Source organism: Diorhabda carinulata, chromosome X (genome assembly GCF_026250575.1).
Source record: "Diorhabda carinulata isolate Delta chromosome X, icDioCari1.1, whole genome shotgun sequence".
Classification (NCBI taxonomy): Eukaryota; Metazoa; Arthropoda; class Insecta; order Coleoptera; family Chrysomelidae; genus Diorhabda; species Diorhabda carinulata.
Window position 1 is genome coordinate 59,188,069 of NC_079472.1, and position 16,574 is coordinate 59,204,642.

Sequence of the window (16,574 nt, forward strand, 5' to 3'; positions counted from 1 at the left end):
AAACATTAGAATTTATAAGGTAATTAGTTTAAATCATTTGTTACGACAAAAAAAATTAATAATTTATCGGTAAATTCTAGGAATGGACATGACACGGTACTGACATTCAAGTGATGTAGTATAAGTTTTCTTTAAGTGGCAAGTTATATTGTATAAAAATAATGTTTAAATATCTTAAGAATTATTCAATTAACACAAAATTTTTATTAATTGATTATTAATTAATGACTAGTACAAAAAAACAATACAGGACATTGAATATCACAGTTAGAACGGAATCACCCATATAAACATTGTAATTAAATATTATACGAATGTGTTTTGAAAGCTAAATGAAAAAGGTAAATTTGTTTTTCGTGGAACTCTCATAGAGGTTCGTACCAAGTGGTATTGAGCATAACTTTTTCAACATCAGATTTATTGACCATCGATGGATTGGTAGAAGTGTAGAAGCACCGATTCATCGACCTCCTTGGTCATGCCATTTCAATTCCTTGGATTACACAGTTTAGTCGTAACGTAAAGAAAAAGTTTATGCTAATGAGGTAATTCCACCTTAAGAATTGAAAGACCCCATAGCTGACTCCTAACCATCAAGAAGATTAATGGATTCTTTAGAAGAAATGATAGACTTCTATATTCGTGAAAACGAAGATATTTTGAACAACTACTCTAATTTTCAAATCATAATACATATTCCGAAAATGGTATACAGTATCTAGTTTTATCAAAAGTATCTTTTTGGTGTCGAATTAAATGTTGTTTAAGTTCACTTGAAATTTTGTTTAATAAATTTTATGTTGAAAAAGTTATGTTCACTACTACCTCGTGTAACTAGCGCCTTCTATGAGAGTCAGACATAAAAACAAATTCATTGGATGTATCAGACCTTTATCTTGAATACGGATGAAATTACGGAAATTTTTTACTAAACAAACCCCAAATATTTTTCAGTTTCCTATCTATCCTAAAGATGGGATCACTATTTTTGAAACACCCTATATATAAGTGGAAATTTCTTTAAATAAATTACTAGAATAATGGAAAGGTTTCTACGCCTATGTTTGCTATTGTATAATTAATTTAGATCCTTGAAATTTGTTGTTTTCTATGAATAATCAATGTTTCATATTTTCTACTACATCTTCAGGGAAAAGTAGCGTCTTCTGCATTAACCATTTTCAAGGCAAACTCATGATCCTAGTTCACTTAAAAAATCTTTCGATATATGGATTTCAAAGAAGTATTAACGTAATCATTAACATGATTGTAATAATGAAAGCTGGTGGTTTCATTTGATATAATAGAAGTAATTGCGTATCCCTTAATCAAATATTTGTTGTACTTCGTATTTAGAACTGATCCCTAACCCTAAAAAGGTTTGGACAAATGAAACAGTTAATTGAAATTGGGCTAAAGTAATTCAACGCAATAGGAACGATCGAGTAGACAAATTTATTATTAATCACATAAAATATATTGGAAGCAGTAATTGGATTTACAAGGAAATCGTTGGATCGCGCCTTCAAAATGTATTCCCCATAGAAAGTTCAATATTCATCTAGAGTCTTTAAACGAGAATTTGAGGCTTCTTCAAAAGTGATAGTTCGAAAGTTGAGGTAAAAAAAATTTCATACATTACTTGTATAAATCTCATTTGAAACCAGTTGCGTCGTTAAGGATTACTCGCAATTTATTGTGGTCTTAATAAAAGCTATTCCAATTAGCGTGCGAGAAGCCCTCACCGGCTTTTATCAATGTAGGGTTTCTATTTAATGGTCGACGGAAACACAATAGAACTAGTTCAATTTGTTGCTCCTTACTTTCCTATAGAAGAATGAATTTGTATCGATTATGTATACAGAGTGTGATCGAATCCGGAATCCATGAAACACTTATTAAAAATTCTTTTGTCGTTTAGTTTTTTTTTTTCGATCTCTTTAGCATGTTGCGCAGCCATCGCTATTTATTGCGACATCAATAACAATTGCTGGACATCTAGAATCTATTATATTAACATGTTTTGAATTCAAAAAATTCCAATTAAAATTGAGGCGACCCAATTGTGGGTTACGATACACAATTCGCTGATTTACCTCAATCGGGTTTAGTTTAAATAGTTACGTCTGTATAGATGAGTGAATTTTGCACCAAACTTCCACTACAGATTAATAAATGGAATGAAATACGACAATACTTTTCTCCAACAAACTCATAATGTTCTTAACGTGATCAATACCTACTATTTGTTTCCCAATAGATGGATTGAAAGACGTAGTTTTATCAAATGAATATGTTTGTGTCCAAAATTGAGTACTTTACGTGGACGCGCCACATTTTTATAGTCTTCTGTAACCGTCTCTGCTTTAAGTTGCTGGTATGTTTACTATTCAATTATATTGAAACTTTTTTCAAACTTATGTAAACGTCTAATCATTATTTGTCATCAGTTGTTTCGGTTGTATGCATCTTGCTTTGTAGAAAATCTTGCAGCAGTTTCACTTAACTTTTTCACTAATTTACTAATAGATCTTGATATAAAATGAAAATTATTAGAAATGAATTAAAATGAAGTTATTCAGTGATTGATTCTAATGTATCATTTTTACTTCTGCGTAGATATGTATATGTAGATACGAGGATGTTCCCTGATCTAGAGAAGGCGGTAGTTGAGTTTAAAGACGTCACGTTGTTTAGTATTTATATGGGAGCCATCAATAGTGAATGTTTACAGTGAATTGGTAAACATGGTGTCGTTATGTGACACAAAATTTTTATTTGAAGGGTACAGGAACCAATATAAAAGCTAAACTAGATTCTACTATGGGTGAGGCTGGTCCTTCTTTATCAACAGTAAAATATTAGGTAGCAGAATTTAAATGAGGCCGTACGAGCTAAAAAGTGGTCGATCAAATGAGTTGACGATTTTAGAAATGTTGAAGAAAATCTACAAAATGGTACTGGATGATCATCGTGCGTGTGCAAGCAGACACTTCTAAAAGAGCAGTACTTTGGGTGTTTGGAAATGTTTCGTAGAAATCAAGCCAAATTTTTGCGCCGTTACATAACTATGTATGGAACGTGGATCCATCCCTCCACACCTGAAACAGAAAAACGTCAAAACAATGAACCGACAACGGAGAATCGGCTCCAAAGAAGGCAAAAAACGTTCCAACTACAGACAAGGTTATGGCGTCAAGTTTTTTGGCATGCGCGTGGGATCACTATTAAATCGACTATATTAACATTTAGAGTCGAATCCCACTATAGTAAAGAGTGATTCATAGATTAATCAAATTAGACGTTCACCCTGTAGCAAAAAGCTATTCTCAATAGTTTCTGAAGTTTTGAATTTCGATGAAAAGGAAAAGTTTAGTATGGATTAAAAGTAACTGGATTTCAGTGGAAACCTTTTCCTTCGACTTACTCTCCAATGACTACAGATTTAGGTAGTTTCATGAAAATTGAGAAAACCGCCAACTTTATATTTTTTTGTTTATTTATTTACTTCCCGAATAGTTTTTCATTGATTTGAATGGTTATTGGCGACAACGCCATGAATCAGATAATTTCAATCAGATTTTGGAAGATCTATGTCTTCTGCGAATGATTTTGGAAGATCTATGTCTTCTGCAAATGATTTTGGAAGATCTATGTCTTTTACAAATGATTTTGGAAGATCTATGTCTTTTACAAATGATTTTGGAATATCTATGTCTTCTGCAAGTGATTTTAGAAGATCAGTGTCTTTTACAAATGATTTTGGAATATCTATGTCTTCTGCAAATGATTTTGGAAGATCAATGTCTTCTGCAAATGATTTTGGAAGATCTATGTCTTCTGCAAATGATCTTAGAAGATCAATGTCTTCTACAAATGATTTTGGAATATCTATGTCTTATGCAAATGATTTTGGAAGATCAATGTCTTCTGCAAATGATTTTGGAATATCTATGTCTTCGGCAAATGATTTTGGAAGATCAATGTCTTCTGCAAATGATTTTGGAAGATCTATGTCTTTTACAAATGATTTTGGAATATCTATGTCTTCTGCAAATGATTTTGGAAGATCAATGTCTTCTGCAAATGATTTTGGAAGATCTATGTCTTCTGCAAATGATCTTAGAAGATCAATGTCTTCTACAAATGATTTTGGAATATCTATGTCTTATGCAAATGATTTTGGAAGATCAATGTCTTCTGCAAATGATTTTGGAATATCTATGTCTTCGGCAAATGATTTTGGAAGATCAATGTCTTCTGCAAATGATCTTAGAAGATCAATGTCTTCTACAAATGATTTTGGAATATCTATGTCTTCTGCAAATGATTTTGGAAGATCAATGTCTTCTGCAAATGATTTTGGAAGATCTATGTCTTTTACAAATGATTTTGGAATATCTATGTCTTCTGCAAGTGATTTTAGAAGATCAATGTCTTCTGCAAATGATTTTAGAAGATCAGTGTCTTTTACAAATGATTTTGGAAGATCTATACATCTTACGGTGACTTTTAGTTTGGGCGAAATATTTATCTAATAATCATTCAAATTTCTTCAATTTCTTATTTCTTAGACCTTTTGACCAATACATTTGATTTGATAGCCTTAAATATGAAACTTAACTGAACGATGGATATTTGTTAGTAACCCATGGTTTATCGTAAATGAAGAGATGAACCACGATATGTAATTAATTGTAAACAGGTAATGATTAAATGATTATTAATGTATCTAAATATTGTTGATTTTAGGTATTTTCTTTATTAAAATTAGTTTCTTTTTAATAATTTTTGAACAATTGATAAAAAATTGACGTCAAAATTTATCTTTCTTTTAAAAATTATAAAGAAAACTAATTTTAAAACCGAAGAGACCGAAGATCAAGAACATTTAGATGCATTGATAAACATTTAATCATTACCTATTTACCTATTTACAATGAATTACATCTCTTCATTTACGATAAACCAACAAATATCCATCGTTCAGTTAATTTTCATATTTGAAGCTATCAAATCAAATGTATTGGTAGATGTAGCTGCAAACTGATTAAGTTTTGTTAAAAGCTTCAATGCATAATTAAAAGCTTGTTGAGGAAGATAAATTTCATGTTTAATTTACTCTATATTGTTGTAATTAAATTTCAATTGATATTCTAGTGAACGTTATTCACTATTTCTATTATCAAATTCATGCTTCATCACATACGATGTAAACAAAGTTTCGTTGTGTTTCACAAATATAAAGCAATAAGTATTAACATTGTAATAACATCATAACCCATATTAGAATGGACTTTCGGTTTATTTAGCAAACAATTCATAACTGTTAATTAGCAGTATATAAATTAGATGACTAAAATAATATTTTTGATTGCTAATTGCTGTTTTTTTGCATTTTTTTCCCAATTTATTCAAGGAACTGGCAGCCGACAAATCTAATTTATTCTATTCCATGTGAAAAAATGTAAATTGAGTAATTATAACCAGAGATATGGCCCGATTTCCGAAAAATTATCGATCATCGAACCCAATATAACTTGGGTCTTTGCAAATATGTGTGCGAAGCGAGAAAATACACTAAAATACATCAAATTGTGATAGAGTTGTTTAGAAAAGACTGCACGAAACGACTATGTCAAACAAAAACTAGGTTGTAGAGAAATATGAAGAAGAAATAGCTTGAAACACCAAACCGGAGATCACCAAAGAAGTTCAGCAAAAGAAAAACAGAAAGCATATAAAATATAATAACATTGAATCGCCGACAGGATTCCTATTGGGGCACTGTCGCTTCAAGAAACACCTGAAACGCTAGACTTAGCAGATAATGCGACGTGCAGATTTTGTCGCACAGAAGTCGAGACTTCCATCCACATTTTCTCTAAGTGTCAAACACTAAGAAATTACAGAGCACTACACCCGGAAGCGCTTGAAATAGAAGACAAAGAACTCTGGCAATAAAAACCATCCCACATTCTAGACTTTTTAAAAGGAGTGGGATTAACGGATAAGCTGTAAACACTGGATTGTACAGTATTGGAGCAAGAAAGGGGGATACAAAAGACCCTCACAGTGTATACGATACCCCAAAATCCATACATACATACATATAAAACACCGCATGAGTATGAAATATAGAAAACTGCCAGAAATCCGACAGACAACTGAAGAAGGAAATATTCTAAACAGAAATGGAATAGTACAGAAGAAAGTGTGAAATATGCTATTGAAACAATAAAACAAAACTGTGTGGTTGGAGCAATGGTAGAATAAGAGAAGCTACTAATGTGTTAATGAAAAATGCGTCCGTGCCCATCTTCGTATAATGATGAATGAACATCAAGAAGATTTGGAAAGATACTCATGATGCGTATGGGTTACTGATCTGGACGCACAAGTGACCAGTCCAGCAAAAATCGTGTTTGAGAGATACTCCATTCGATTCGGACGGAATCGTCGAATATTACGCCGAAGAACTGGGTCGAAATTTGTGGTTCTAAAGTACGTATCAGAATGATCAACGGTCGGTATAACAGATAGTGCTAGTCCCAAAAAGAAAAAAAGATGTAAAGAAATGATGGATAGCTATCTATTGGATAACCGTTAAGCTAGGCTATAGACGTTTTTGGAAGAGATTGAAGAAGTTTCTTCTCAAACAACCAACGAAGCTCCATATCAACGTAAAAGTAAGTATGGGGAAGGAACTTACAGTAGAAGAAGTATTTTGATATTGGAGATACCTAATAAGGGATATATCCGGTTTGATATAGTGATATATTTTCTAAAATTAGTTACGAAATTGTTAATAGTGTTGCAATTGCAAATCTCGAGAGTTGATAGAATACAATTTTATCGACTAATATCACCCGAGAAATGTTACAGTAAATTTTTATACGCACCATCATCCCTCCGCCTTCTTAGTATCAAAGTAAACTAGGTCAAGGAAAATATAAAACGAAACGAAACGTGATTTCGGTGTTTTGCTTAAGAAACGTCATATATCTCAGTAAATAATAGATTCCTTGAAACTTCCATTACGACGTAAGGTGACACAAACTTCAGAACCTTCAGCTAATGGTATCATAAAATATTTGGGGTGTCATAAAAACTGTTACGACAGTCAATTCCCAACTTAAATGCGTTATACAGATTTATTCTTTTATTTTTATGTAGGTAAACGAGAACAAATCGCTACTGGAAGCGACACAAACAACCAGCTTCATATACAACGATTTATTCAGTAGTAGTAAAAAAAAAGATTCCAGATTTACTTGTTCACTGGATATATCACATGTGATTTATTCTTAACTAAAGATAATGAAATAAAATGTTTACGATAAGCAAGTCACTGGGTAAAAAAACTGAAGACAAAATTGTAGTTTTATTAGTAAAATCTGAAAGCTGATGATATTAGCTTCATATTGATATAAAATATTGTGAAGTTTTTTGCTCACACAAGTTAACTGATCCTTACAAAAGGTTATCTACCTGACTCTGATGTTACCAGAGTTTACCGTCGTTACCAAGAGACTAATACATGCAGATCCGAAAAAAATGATCAATTCATTGGTAGTATATCGCTAAGAAATCGGGCCCTCACTGATGTTCAAGTCCATCAAGAGCTTACAGAAGTGGCTATGTGTGTCTCGATACCAGGAACCAAAAAGGTCAGTCACTGGTTCCAAATCAACTAGTCCACCGAGAAGACGGTCTAAAATTTACCAGAGAACATTTTAATTAGAATGACGAACTCTCTTTAGGAAACAGTGAATATTGATAGGTTAGTTCTAGTTATTTTGACAAATTGAGGCTGTGTAATACTCCCTTTTACAATTGTTCGAGATTCCTTTCCATTTGCTATTTGTTTTCATAAAAAATTTCACTCATTATAAAGCTAAGACTAATAGCTTTGAGATTCTAAAATCAAGAAAGGAATGGAAACTACAGTTTTTGGCTTAAGACTTTCGTCCGCGAGCGTGCGACTTGAGTCGATTTTTTTGGTCGTAGAACTAAATTAGGATCTAAATGTGTGATCACATGACAAAATAGGGTGCTTCTAGTTCTTGTTGATTCAGATATTTCGATTATTTTTGTGATTCCAGGTTAACAAATATTTATCGATGTTTACAAATACAATTCTTATAGCTTTTAATATGTTTATGTTTCTTAATCTTCTTGATTTTAGGTCTCTTCCGTTTCAAAATTAGTTTTTTTGATAATTTTTGCGAATAAGATAAAATTGACGTTTCGACTTTATAGCTCTATGTAACGAGTAAGGAATAATTTTTCTAGTTTGATTTTATTTTTATTATCATATATTTATTATCTTATTATCATATTTTGAAAAAGACTTAAGAAAAGTCGAAAGTTCAATTTTATCTTTCTTGCAAAAATTAAATTATTAAAAACACTAATTTTGAAACAGAAGAGACCTAAAATCAAGAAGACTTAGAAACATAATTAATCGTCCATTAATTGTCTTGTTATAGTATACTTTATCTTGTCAAATCTTCTGATAGATTTTTCTTTCCATTAGAGTAAACGATAACTGAGTTTATAACTTGCCTCTTACTTAGAAGGGGTGAATAATTACTATTAAATTGGACGCCACAAGATTTTCAACGAAACGAAATTTACAAATAAAACTTTAAGAATGCTAAAAATATTGTGTAAAGCTTTAAACTGCAGTCTAGATTGGTGGATGTAGCTTTCAGTGCTCAGTTTTTTTGTTACGATGGTGAGGACTAAAGAAGCAGATATCAAAATAAATATCATCACAAATTTTTGAGTTGTTTTGTAGACGATGTAGATAAGGGAGCGTTTGAGAACGCGAAAAAATGAGACGTCGACTATTGCACCTTAATAATTAATTAACGAAATATTGAATTTTTTCAAGAAAAGCATAACGGGCTGACGGAATTTTTTTTTCATTTCGTTGCCATAAAGAAACATATATTAACCGTGCTAGTTACAGTTCCATCTGATGAAGTTCATCGGTTATATTACAATAGCCAATGCGGCCTCATATCATCAATCGTAGAATAAAACAGTTGACAATACACTAGATTGATGTTTTGATGGAGCTTCCACTGTTTTCCTCCATCTATTGTCAAAATGTTTTTGTTTCGACGTCGTAATGCGTTGTAACAACTACTGTGATAGCTTGAATCAAACACTTTATTTGGAAGAATGACTGTATGTAGAAACTGAAATTTTGGAAAATAAATTCAGCTTTTGAATTAAGTCATCATTTGCATTATAAGCATTCGTATGTTCATGAAGTAAATCAAGTTTTTGTATTTATGAAATTATTAATATTCGACTACTTCAATGAATACTAGATGATAATACGTACTCGATAAAATCAATCTATAATTTGTTTATTTGTATAGAATTTTTGAACAAATTTTATTGGTCTAATTACTTCTAATAACTCACTAAAATAGGATAAATGATTTATTTTAAAATATTAGCTCTGTAACTTGATCAAAACTTCCACCCTCCTGAAGTTATCGGATAACCACAGAAAATCTGCAACATCGACGATCCATGAGGTGGAGTTTGTAAAAGGGTTTTACCTGATTTCGATGTGGGGAATTTTTGAGGTCGGCAAGAAAGTTTTCCTGGAGATCTTCGTAGACCGTCGATAAAAGCAGAAACGGGGATCAGAAAGTTCTTTTTGGGTTTAGAGGAAAGGAGTCATCTAGTGGTAGGGAGCGAGAGTATTTTTGGCAGTGTACTTGTTAGATTAGATGATATGAATAACGTATCAAGTTTGTAAATCATTTAAGCGGCTCGAAATTTCGTGGTACCTGAGAAATTGATCGGAAGCTTCCTGGAAATCCACGAATATGGCGGTAGCACAGTATTTTTCAGTTCAAAATATCCTCTTTTATCTCTCCTTAATCAGACGGTGGATCAGCACCAATTGGTCAACATACGCATGCATAATTCTTCTTCCACTGATATGATGACGGTCGTTTCCATTTATATAATTTTAATCCGACCATTTAGTAACATGTCGCAGATATTGGCAGTTCCGAATACTCGTCGTCAATCAAAATGATACCTACGGTCAGGTGAAATCATCTGCTTAAAATTTAATGGTGGTAAATGATGTTTTAATTCGGCGAAAAAAGAAGTGTTCTTCCACTATATTAACGCAACGGCTACGAGCTGCTTCACTATCCACCCTCTTTTCCAGATATGGCCTCGTGCGACTTCTATTGTTCGAGCGCAAATTTGAGTAGAATGACATCATAGCCTCCGCGATAACATGCTTTGCAGATTGGACCAAACAGAAAGAGTATTTCTCAGAGGGATTAAAGAAGTGGAAAAGTCTGTATTTAGAAATAAATCACCACTTTTTTCTTCTGTACGCTTGGCACTTATCGGATCACTCTGGTATTTACTTTATCCTTAAACATCAAAATATTCAAAAATTATTCTTATCAAGTACTTTTTTTAAATGTTGATGAATGATTTTAGTATAAAAAGAGGTAACATAATTTATCTTTTTCAAAGTGTTTCCTTTGGAGGTAGATTGAAAGTTGACGACCAAAAAGTGGCCTCCAAGATCTCCAGATCTCTCACCTTCAGATTTATTCCAAAGCGATTATTTGGAACCAAAACTGGATGTAGACAGATCACAAAACGTATAAATACGTGATGCGCTTGAAGTATTATTAATTCATCCACTAAAAAATAAAACCGAATTTATTTTGATGAGAAGGAGAAGTTGAAAAAAATATAAATCTTATTGAGAAAATAATCACGTTGATAAATCATTTTTCGGGTAAAAGGAAAAATATGATTTGAATTTCTAATTCTATTTTTCTCATTAACAGTCAGTGTGGTTTAGGTAGGAGTTTTTTTATCATTTAATCGAAAACTCGCCTTCCATTTTATGAAATGAAAGGGCTCTAAACATTCAACTTAACAAGGTTAATGTTTCAGTACCTCTAATTTACCTACTGTCTTCAGTAATTGACATTTGAAATGGGTTATTCGGATTCAGAACTGTATAAGTTAACCTTATTTACTTATTCATACGATATTTCATTTTGGTGAGACTTTTGACATTTTGTAGAGGCAAAAATTGATAGAACTTGAGGGTGAAATGTCTTAAGTTAAATATTCATAGCGAATGGTTATCAACTCATGAAACTGGGTTAAAGCAGATTAAGAATATTATACTTAGCGCCGTTTATTTATAAGAATAGACATAAAGGAAATAAAAGCACGCACGTTTTTTCAAAACGTAAATATAAATAATTATTACATATTATCAATTACATGTTTCCAACTTTCAATCATTCTGGTGAAAACGTCTTTTAAGCACATTTTCTCCAAACTATGAGCTTCCATAATACGTCATAAATTCATTTAAAATGCAGTCAAAATTATACTTAATACAGATAACAATATAAAGCAAATCTTCTCAATATACAAACTGGTAGATTCATTGATCTAAATTAAGCACATAAAATTTCTTTCATTTTGATAAATCACATAAAACTGCCGTAGGCTCCTATTTTATAACTTGTGGAATATTAAATTATTGAGAAAGTTTTAGTAAAGAAAATTTAGTAGTAAAACTGATCATTCGTTTTAAGCCGGTAGATATATTTTAATGAATTTCTATTCAAGGAAACCTAATGCTCATCTATGTTTTCTAAACTGATGAATATTCATAACTCCATTCCATTACACTATATTAATAACCGAGAAACTCCCTAAGACAGAGTTTTTAGTCCTACCGAGATATGTTTTTCAATGAATGAGACGCTGAAAGAGAGACGCTTCACTAATACTCGTCTTGTTGATTTTGCTGCTTACTGAAATACAACTTTGATTACAACATTTAACAAAGAAATTGTGTAAGATCGACATTGGTGAATTCCTTGGTATTTTAATGATAAATTGCATTAGAAAATCGACAATATGTTGTAATATCCCGAGCTTTCACTTTTTGAAATAATCAGTTTTTGTACACCCCTGTTCACTAAAAAAGAAAATCCTTACGTTTTTCTTGCGTTCATCAGAGTTACTACATAATGACACTGTCATTGTCAGTGACAGAGTCATTATTTCAGCTCAGTTGAAGTAGAAGTTTACCTAATCCCTCATCAGTTAACTTAAATTCAGTGAACTGTATACATCTGTCCAATTAAATCATCACAATTCTTAGTTAGCTTTATAAAGAACGCCAAGTTGTCACGAAGAGCTAACTCTATATAATTATTTTAGACTATTGGAAAACTATGTTGACTAGTCTTTTTCAAAGCCCAGGCGACGACCAATATGGCCAACGAATCCTGGTGCACTTATTTGAGTTTCTCAGTTGAAGTTATCCCTTTAAGCTCCAGACACTTTTACCAGCGATGTTCAATGAGTACTCTTTTTATAACCGTCAAGCTCCTCAAAGTACCCATTAACTGCCGACATCTCGTCTTCATTGTTGGACAATATTTCACCACTGAGCCAGGTATGGAAACAGTAAATAATCCGAGAGGATTAAATTTGTTCAATAGGGTGCATGATATAGCAAGCGTTTATTTAATTTGAATAATTTCGTGGCAGTTTGTTATGGATTTATTCAAATCAAATTGCTGCGATTATTTTCACCTTCTTGATATTTATCTCAATAGTTTGCGCGTCTAGACTGCATCGATTAATACTTATCAGACCATTTTCATACCAAATTCTTAGTAGACTCTTAGTAAACGCACTGGGCATTCTTTGTTCGATGACAACAATCCCTGAACCAAAGATTCAAGGCTAACGTTGACAGGATCGTATGACCTGAGGTAGTAATTCTTGCTAAGGATGGCAAAGAATAACTACCCGCAACGATAAATCCATTAAACACTGGATAGAAGATAGGTAGAGGACTATTTCGAATACATTCCGAGGTTTCATTGAATTTCTTGTATGTAGTGGGAGGTCGATAACAAATTAATTTCCTCAAAATCTGTTGTATAAAACTGTTGTATAATAAATAAATCATAATTGACTACAAGACGTGAACAAACGAATATTTAAAATGTTTGAAGACAAATGATCTTGAATATAATTTTTCTTCATGGATATAATCCAATCATTTTCACTAGTTCCTTCTCATAATTTTTCCCATTATCTTGCTTCATATTGGAAACCCAGTCGTCACAGAATGCCGAAACTGTTTCCATACGCATTTTTGTGTTTTCACCGTTAAATTACATCCTAAACTTCAAGCTATTTCGAAGAAATTCATTACGATTCAAAGAAGGCGGGAGTTAACTAGTAAATCTTCGAATTTGGATTTTCAAAAACAAAATTACAAATATAATTTTATCAAATAACGTTAGAAAAAGGAATTTTAATTAGAAAAATAACAGTTTTATAACGCAAAACCGCTTAGGATAGAAACTTAGAATGAATTGGGTTGAGAAACACTTAAATACCCGATTTATCACCATGTGACTATTATTCATTTGGTCCATTGAAAGAGGAACTTGACGGACAGCGATTCGAAAGCATTAAAATCTTACGTGCCCGAATGGTAAAGTGTTAAGCCAAGAGATTTTTACGTAAAAGGCATCCGAAATCTTGCGAAGAGCTAACAAAAGTATGGTAGAGTGTAATGGAGACTATCTAGAAAAACTGTAAAGATTTTCAGCTCTGTAACTTGATAATAAAATTTTATGTAGCAAAATTTCGATTTATATTCAAAACACCCTCGTACTTAGGGCTTGGTTCTTCTGTATTCCAATTACAGAGATAAATAAATTCGGAATATTTTTTTCTGAGTATCAATTCATGCGAAAACTGGACACAACATTCGTATATCAAAAAATGAAAAGTGTTTCTTGTCAAAACAACCTAGAGCTCGGTTTATCGTGTAACTTATTATGTATTTCCACTACTGAGAAGAAAGATCATTCTAATTTATGTGAAACGTCTAGTAATTTTTTATAAATTGTACACAATCTTTCCCTTTCCATAACATAATCCCATAGGTAGAGTAGTTTCACAATTTGCCCATTATTCTTCAGCTTTTCCTTTTTTCTGATGATCTCTTTAATACGGCCACATCATTTACTCCGGTGGAATGATAAATTTAGCGTCGCTAACCTCAAACAACCCATAACCCGAATTTTCTCTTTAGAAGTCCTTACAACGAGCTCTAGCTTGACGAGCTAGGCCAGTTAGTTCTCATTCTACATGTATCTCGCACTTGACAATGTGCATAAATCTTCTCACTAATGAATACTTGATTGTTGTCTCCAAGTTTTCAGCTTTTCAAACTTTGTAATATCTCTTAAAACACATCAGATTCATCAACTGCAAAATTCAATATTTAAATTGATTATTAATAATAAGGAAACTGATATCTTTTAGATTCAGAAAAAACAATTTCTATGAAAGAAATTCAACACTCTCGGCAACTAACTAACCTTACCTAACCTACAAAATTCAACTTCACTTATAACGACCTAACCTATAAAATTTAATGTCATTCATTCATAATCGAACCAATAACTCAACTCAATTCATAACGACTTAACCCACAAAAATTTGACGCCTTTCATAATGTAACCAATGAAAATTAACACCGATTTCTATAGCAACCAGAATCAATAAACTTATGTCTATCAAGCGTCAATTTGAATATTGAAGTTGATAAATCTAATGGTTTTTAAAAGATATTACACACCGCAATTTTTAACTAATGAATGAGAGTAATTTTTATCATTATTATACTTCAATGCTTATTTTTATATTGTTGTTTTGCCATAAGTTTAGTACCCGATGATGAATACATAAGTTATGGAAATATATTAGAGCTAGTACACTCAATTTAGTATTATTCAAATAACTAGAATAATCATGAACTAACAGAAATCTGTTAAATACATTTTTGGAGATTAGTGATCATTTCTAAATCTATTAATTAATGAATATGTGAACATTATTTTAAGAGAAAAGCTAGAAAGCACATTTTGGTGGAAGAAACGCAGTGTATACATTTTTCCTTACATTGAAATAAACTTAAGAAACTGCCAGAACAAAATGTTCCTTGTCACGTACTTTAACTTCGCATGTTGGAAATTTATTTTTAAAAGCTTTTTTAGGTAAAAAAATGTCAGAAGTGAGCTTACCCAACAAACTCGTAATTAGACAGGGATGAACATGGATTAAAGAGGCATTAGTCTGAACTGAATTTTTAAGCTTTAGAATTTTTTATTAGCAAATTAGTTCCATAAATGTCGCATACAGATTGTATACTGTAACTCAAGAAATTTGGAACGTTTTTTTTTTTTCATTTATCTAAACTATGGTGAAGTGATTAAAAAAGTAATTATGGATTAAAAAAAATATATTCATTAGCAATTTTCATATTTGAAAAACGTTTTTTGAAAGGTAATAATACTCCGAGAATTTCAAATGGATAGGGTTGGATTTAAAAGGGCTATGATTTATTTCCTGTGTATATTTTTTGAAAAATATGTTCTTATATAATAATAATAATCATAGAAACGTTAGAATTTTAGGCAACACGTATATGGTGTATAGTAAATTTTCTATAAATTCAGTTCGGGACCCTAGGAATAGAACCAACAGATAGATGTAGAGGCCAAAAGTTAAAATATTGAATACACAACATGAAAACTTACATGATACTGTTGAAGACAGGAATCAAAAACGAATATTTTGTTGTTGAAGGGGCATTTCTCTATTTTTGCTTGGCAAGCCTCGCTTGGATCAATGACAATAAATATTGCCAACGTTGGATCATCCATCCATAACCCAATTCTGGTCCACCTTTTTGGCTGGGCTAGGTTACTCAGCTAGAACTATTCCTCGTTAATATTTCTATTGAGACAGTCAAATTTGTTACAATCATGAATAATCACAGCCACAGCTGAGAGGCCTATTGTTCAGTTAACGCTATCAGATAAAAGAGAAGCTCGAATCTAAATCAACCAGTCTCGGAGTGATGTTAGTTAACCACAGAAATAGCCAGATGTTATAGCTCAGTCATGGCGCAAACATGAAACAATATGGATGTGCTAAAGCTAGGTTTCCAATGGTGAATTCGGGCATGACCACTTAGACGAACTTTGAGAGCTTCGGTATGATGACGCTTGCTGATTATTAGTTGGAATCGTTCTGTTCACAAACGGTGATGTTAATATATATTTTAAAATTTATGGTAACATGAAAACTTACATGTTACTGTTGAAAACAGGAATCAACAACGAATACTGTGTTGTTAAAGGGGGTTTTTGCATGACAAGCCTCGCTTGAATCAATGACAAAAAATATGGGCAACGCTGGATCACCTACCCTTAAACCAATCCTAGTTCTTTTTTTGGCTAGAGCTGGGTTTCTCAGTTTTGGGTTTTTTGGATGAAATAGTCAAAATTTGGTACAATCATGAATAATTATGCATCTCTCCTCCTTTGCCTTTTTTATAATAAAGTGCTTTCATCGAAATGTCTCGCGCAAATCGTTCAATCTACGTTCCTGACTTGAATAAATTAGATTGCTCACCCTTCTGAAATCCAAATGGAATTATTTCCAGA

The 16,574-nt window shown here is 32.1% G+C and overlaps 2 protein-coding genes across 2 annotated transcripts in view; one reads left to right on the forward strand and one right to left on the reverse strand.

The window, feature by feature from the left end:
• The window catches only part of LOC130901880 (uncharacterized), a 167,319-nt gene that overhangs the window by 94,855 nt on the left and 55,890 nt on the right, over positions 1-16,574 (reverse strand). The window lies entirely within an intron of this gene.
• LOC130900565 (trophinin-like) lies at positions 3,594-4,538 on the forward strand. The gene has a single exon (XM_057811263.1). The coding sequence runs from the start codon at positions 3,594-3,596 to the stop codon at positions 4,536-4,538; it is 945 nt and encodes a 314-aa protein (XP_057667246.1).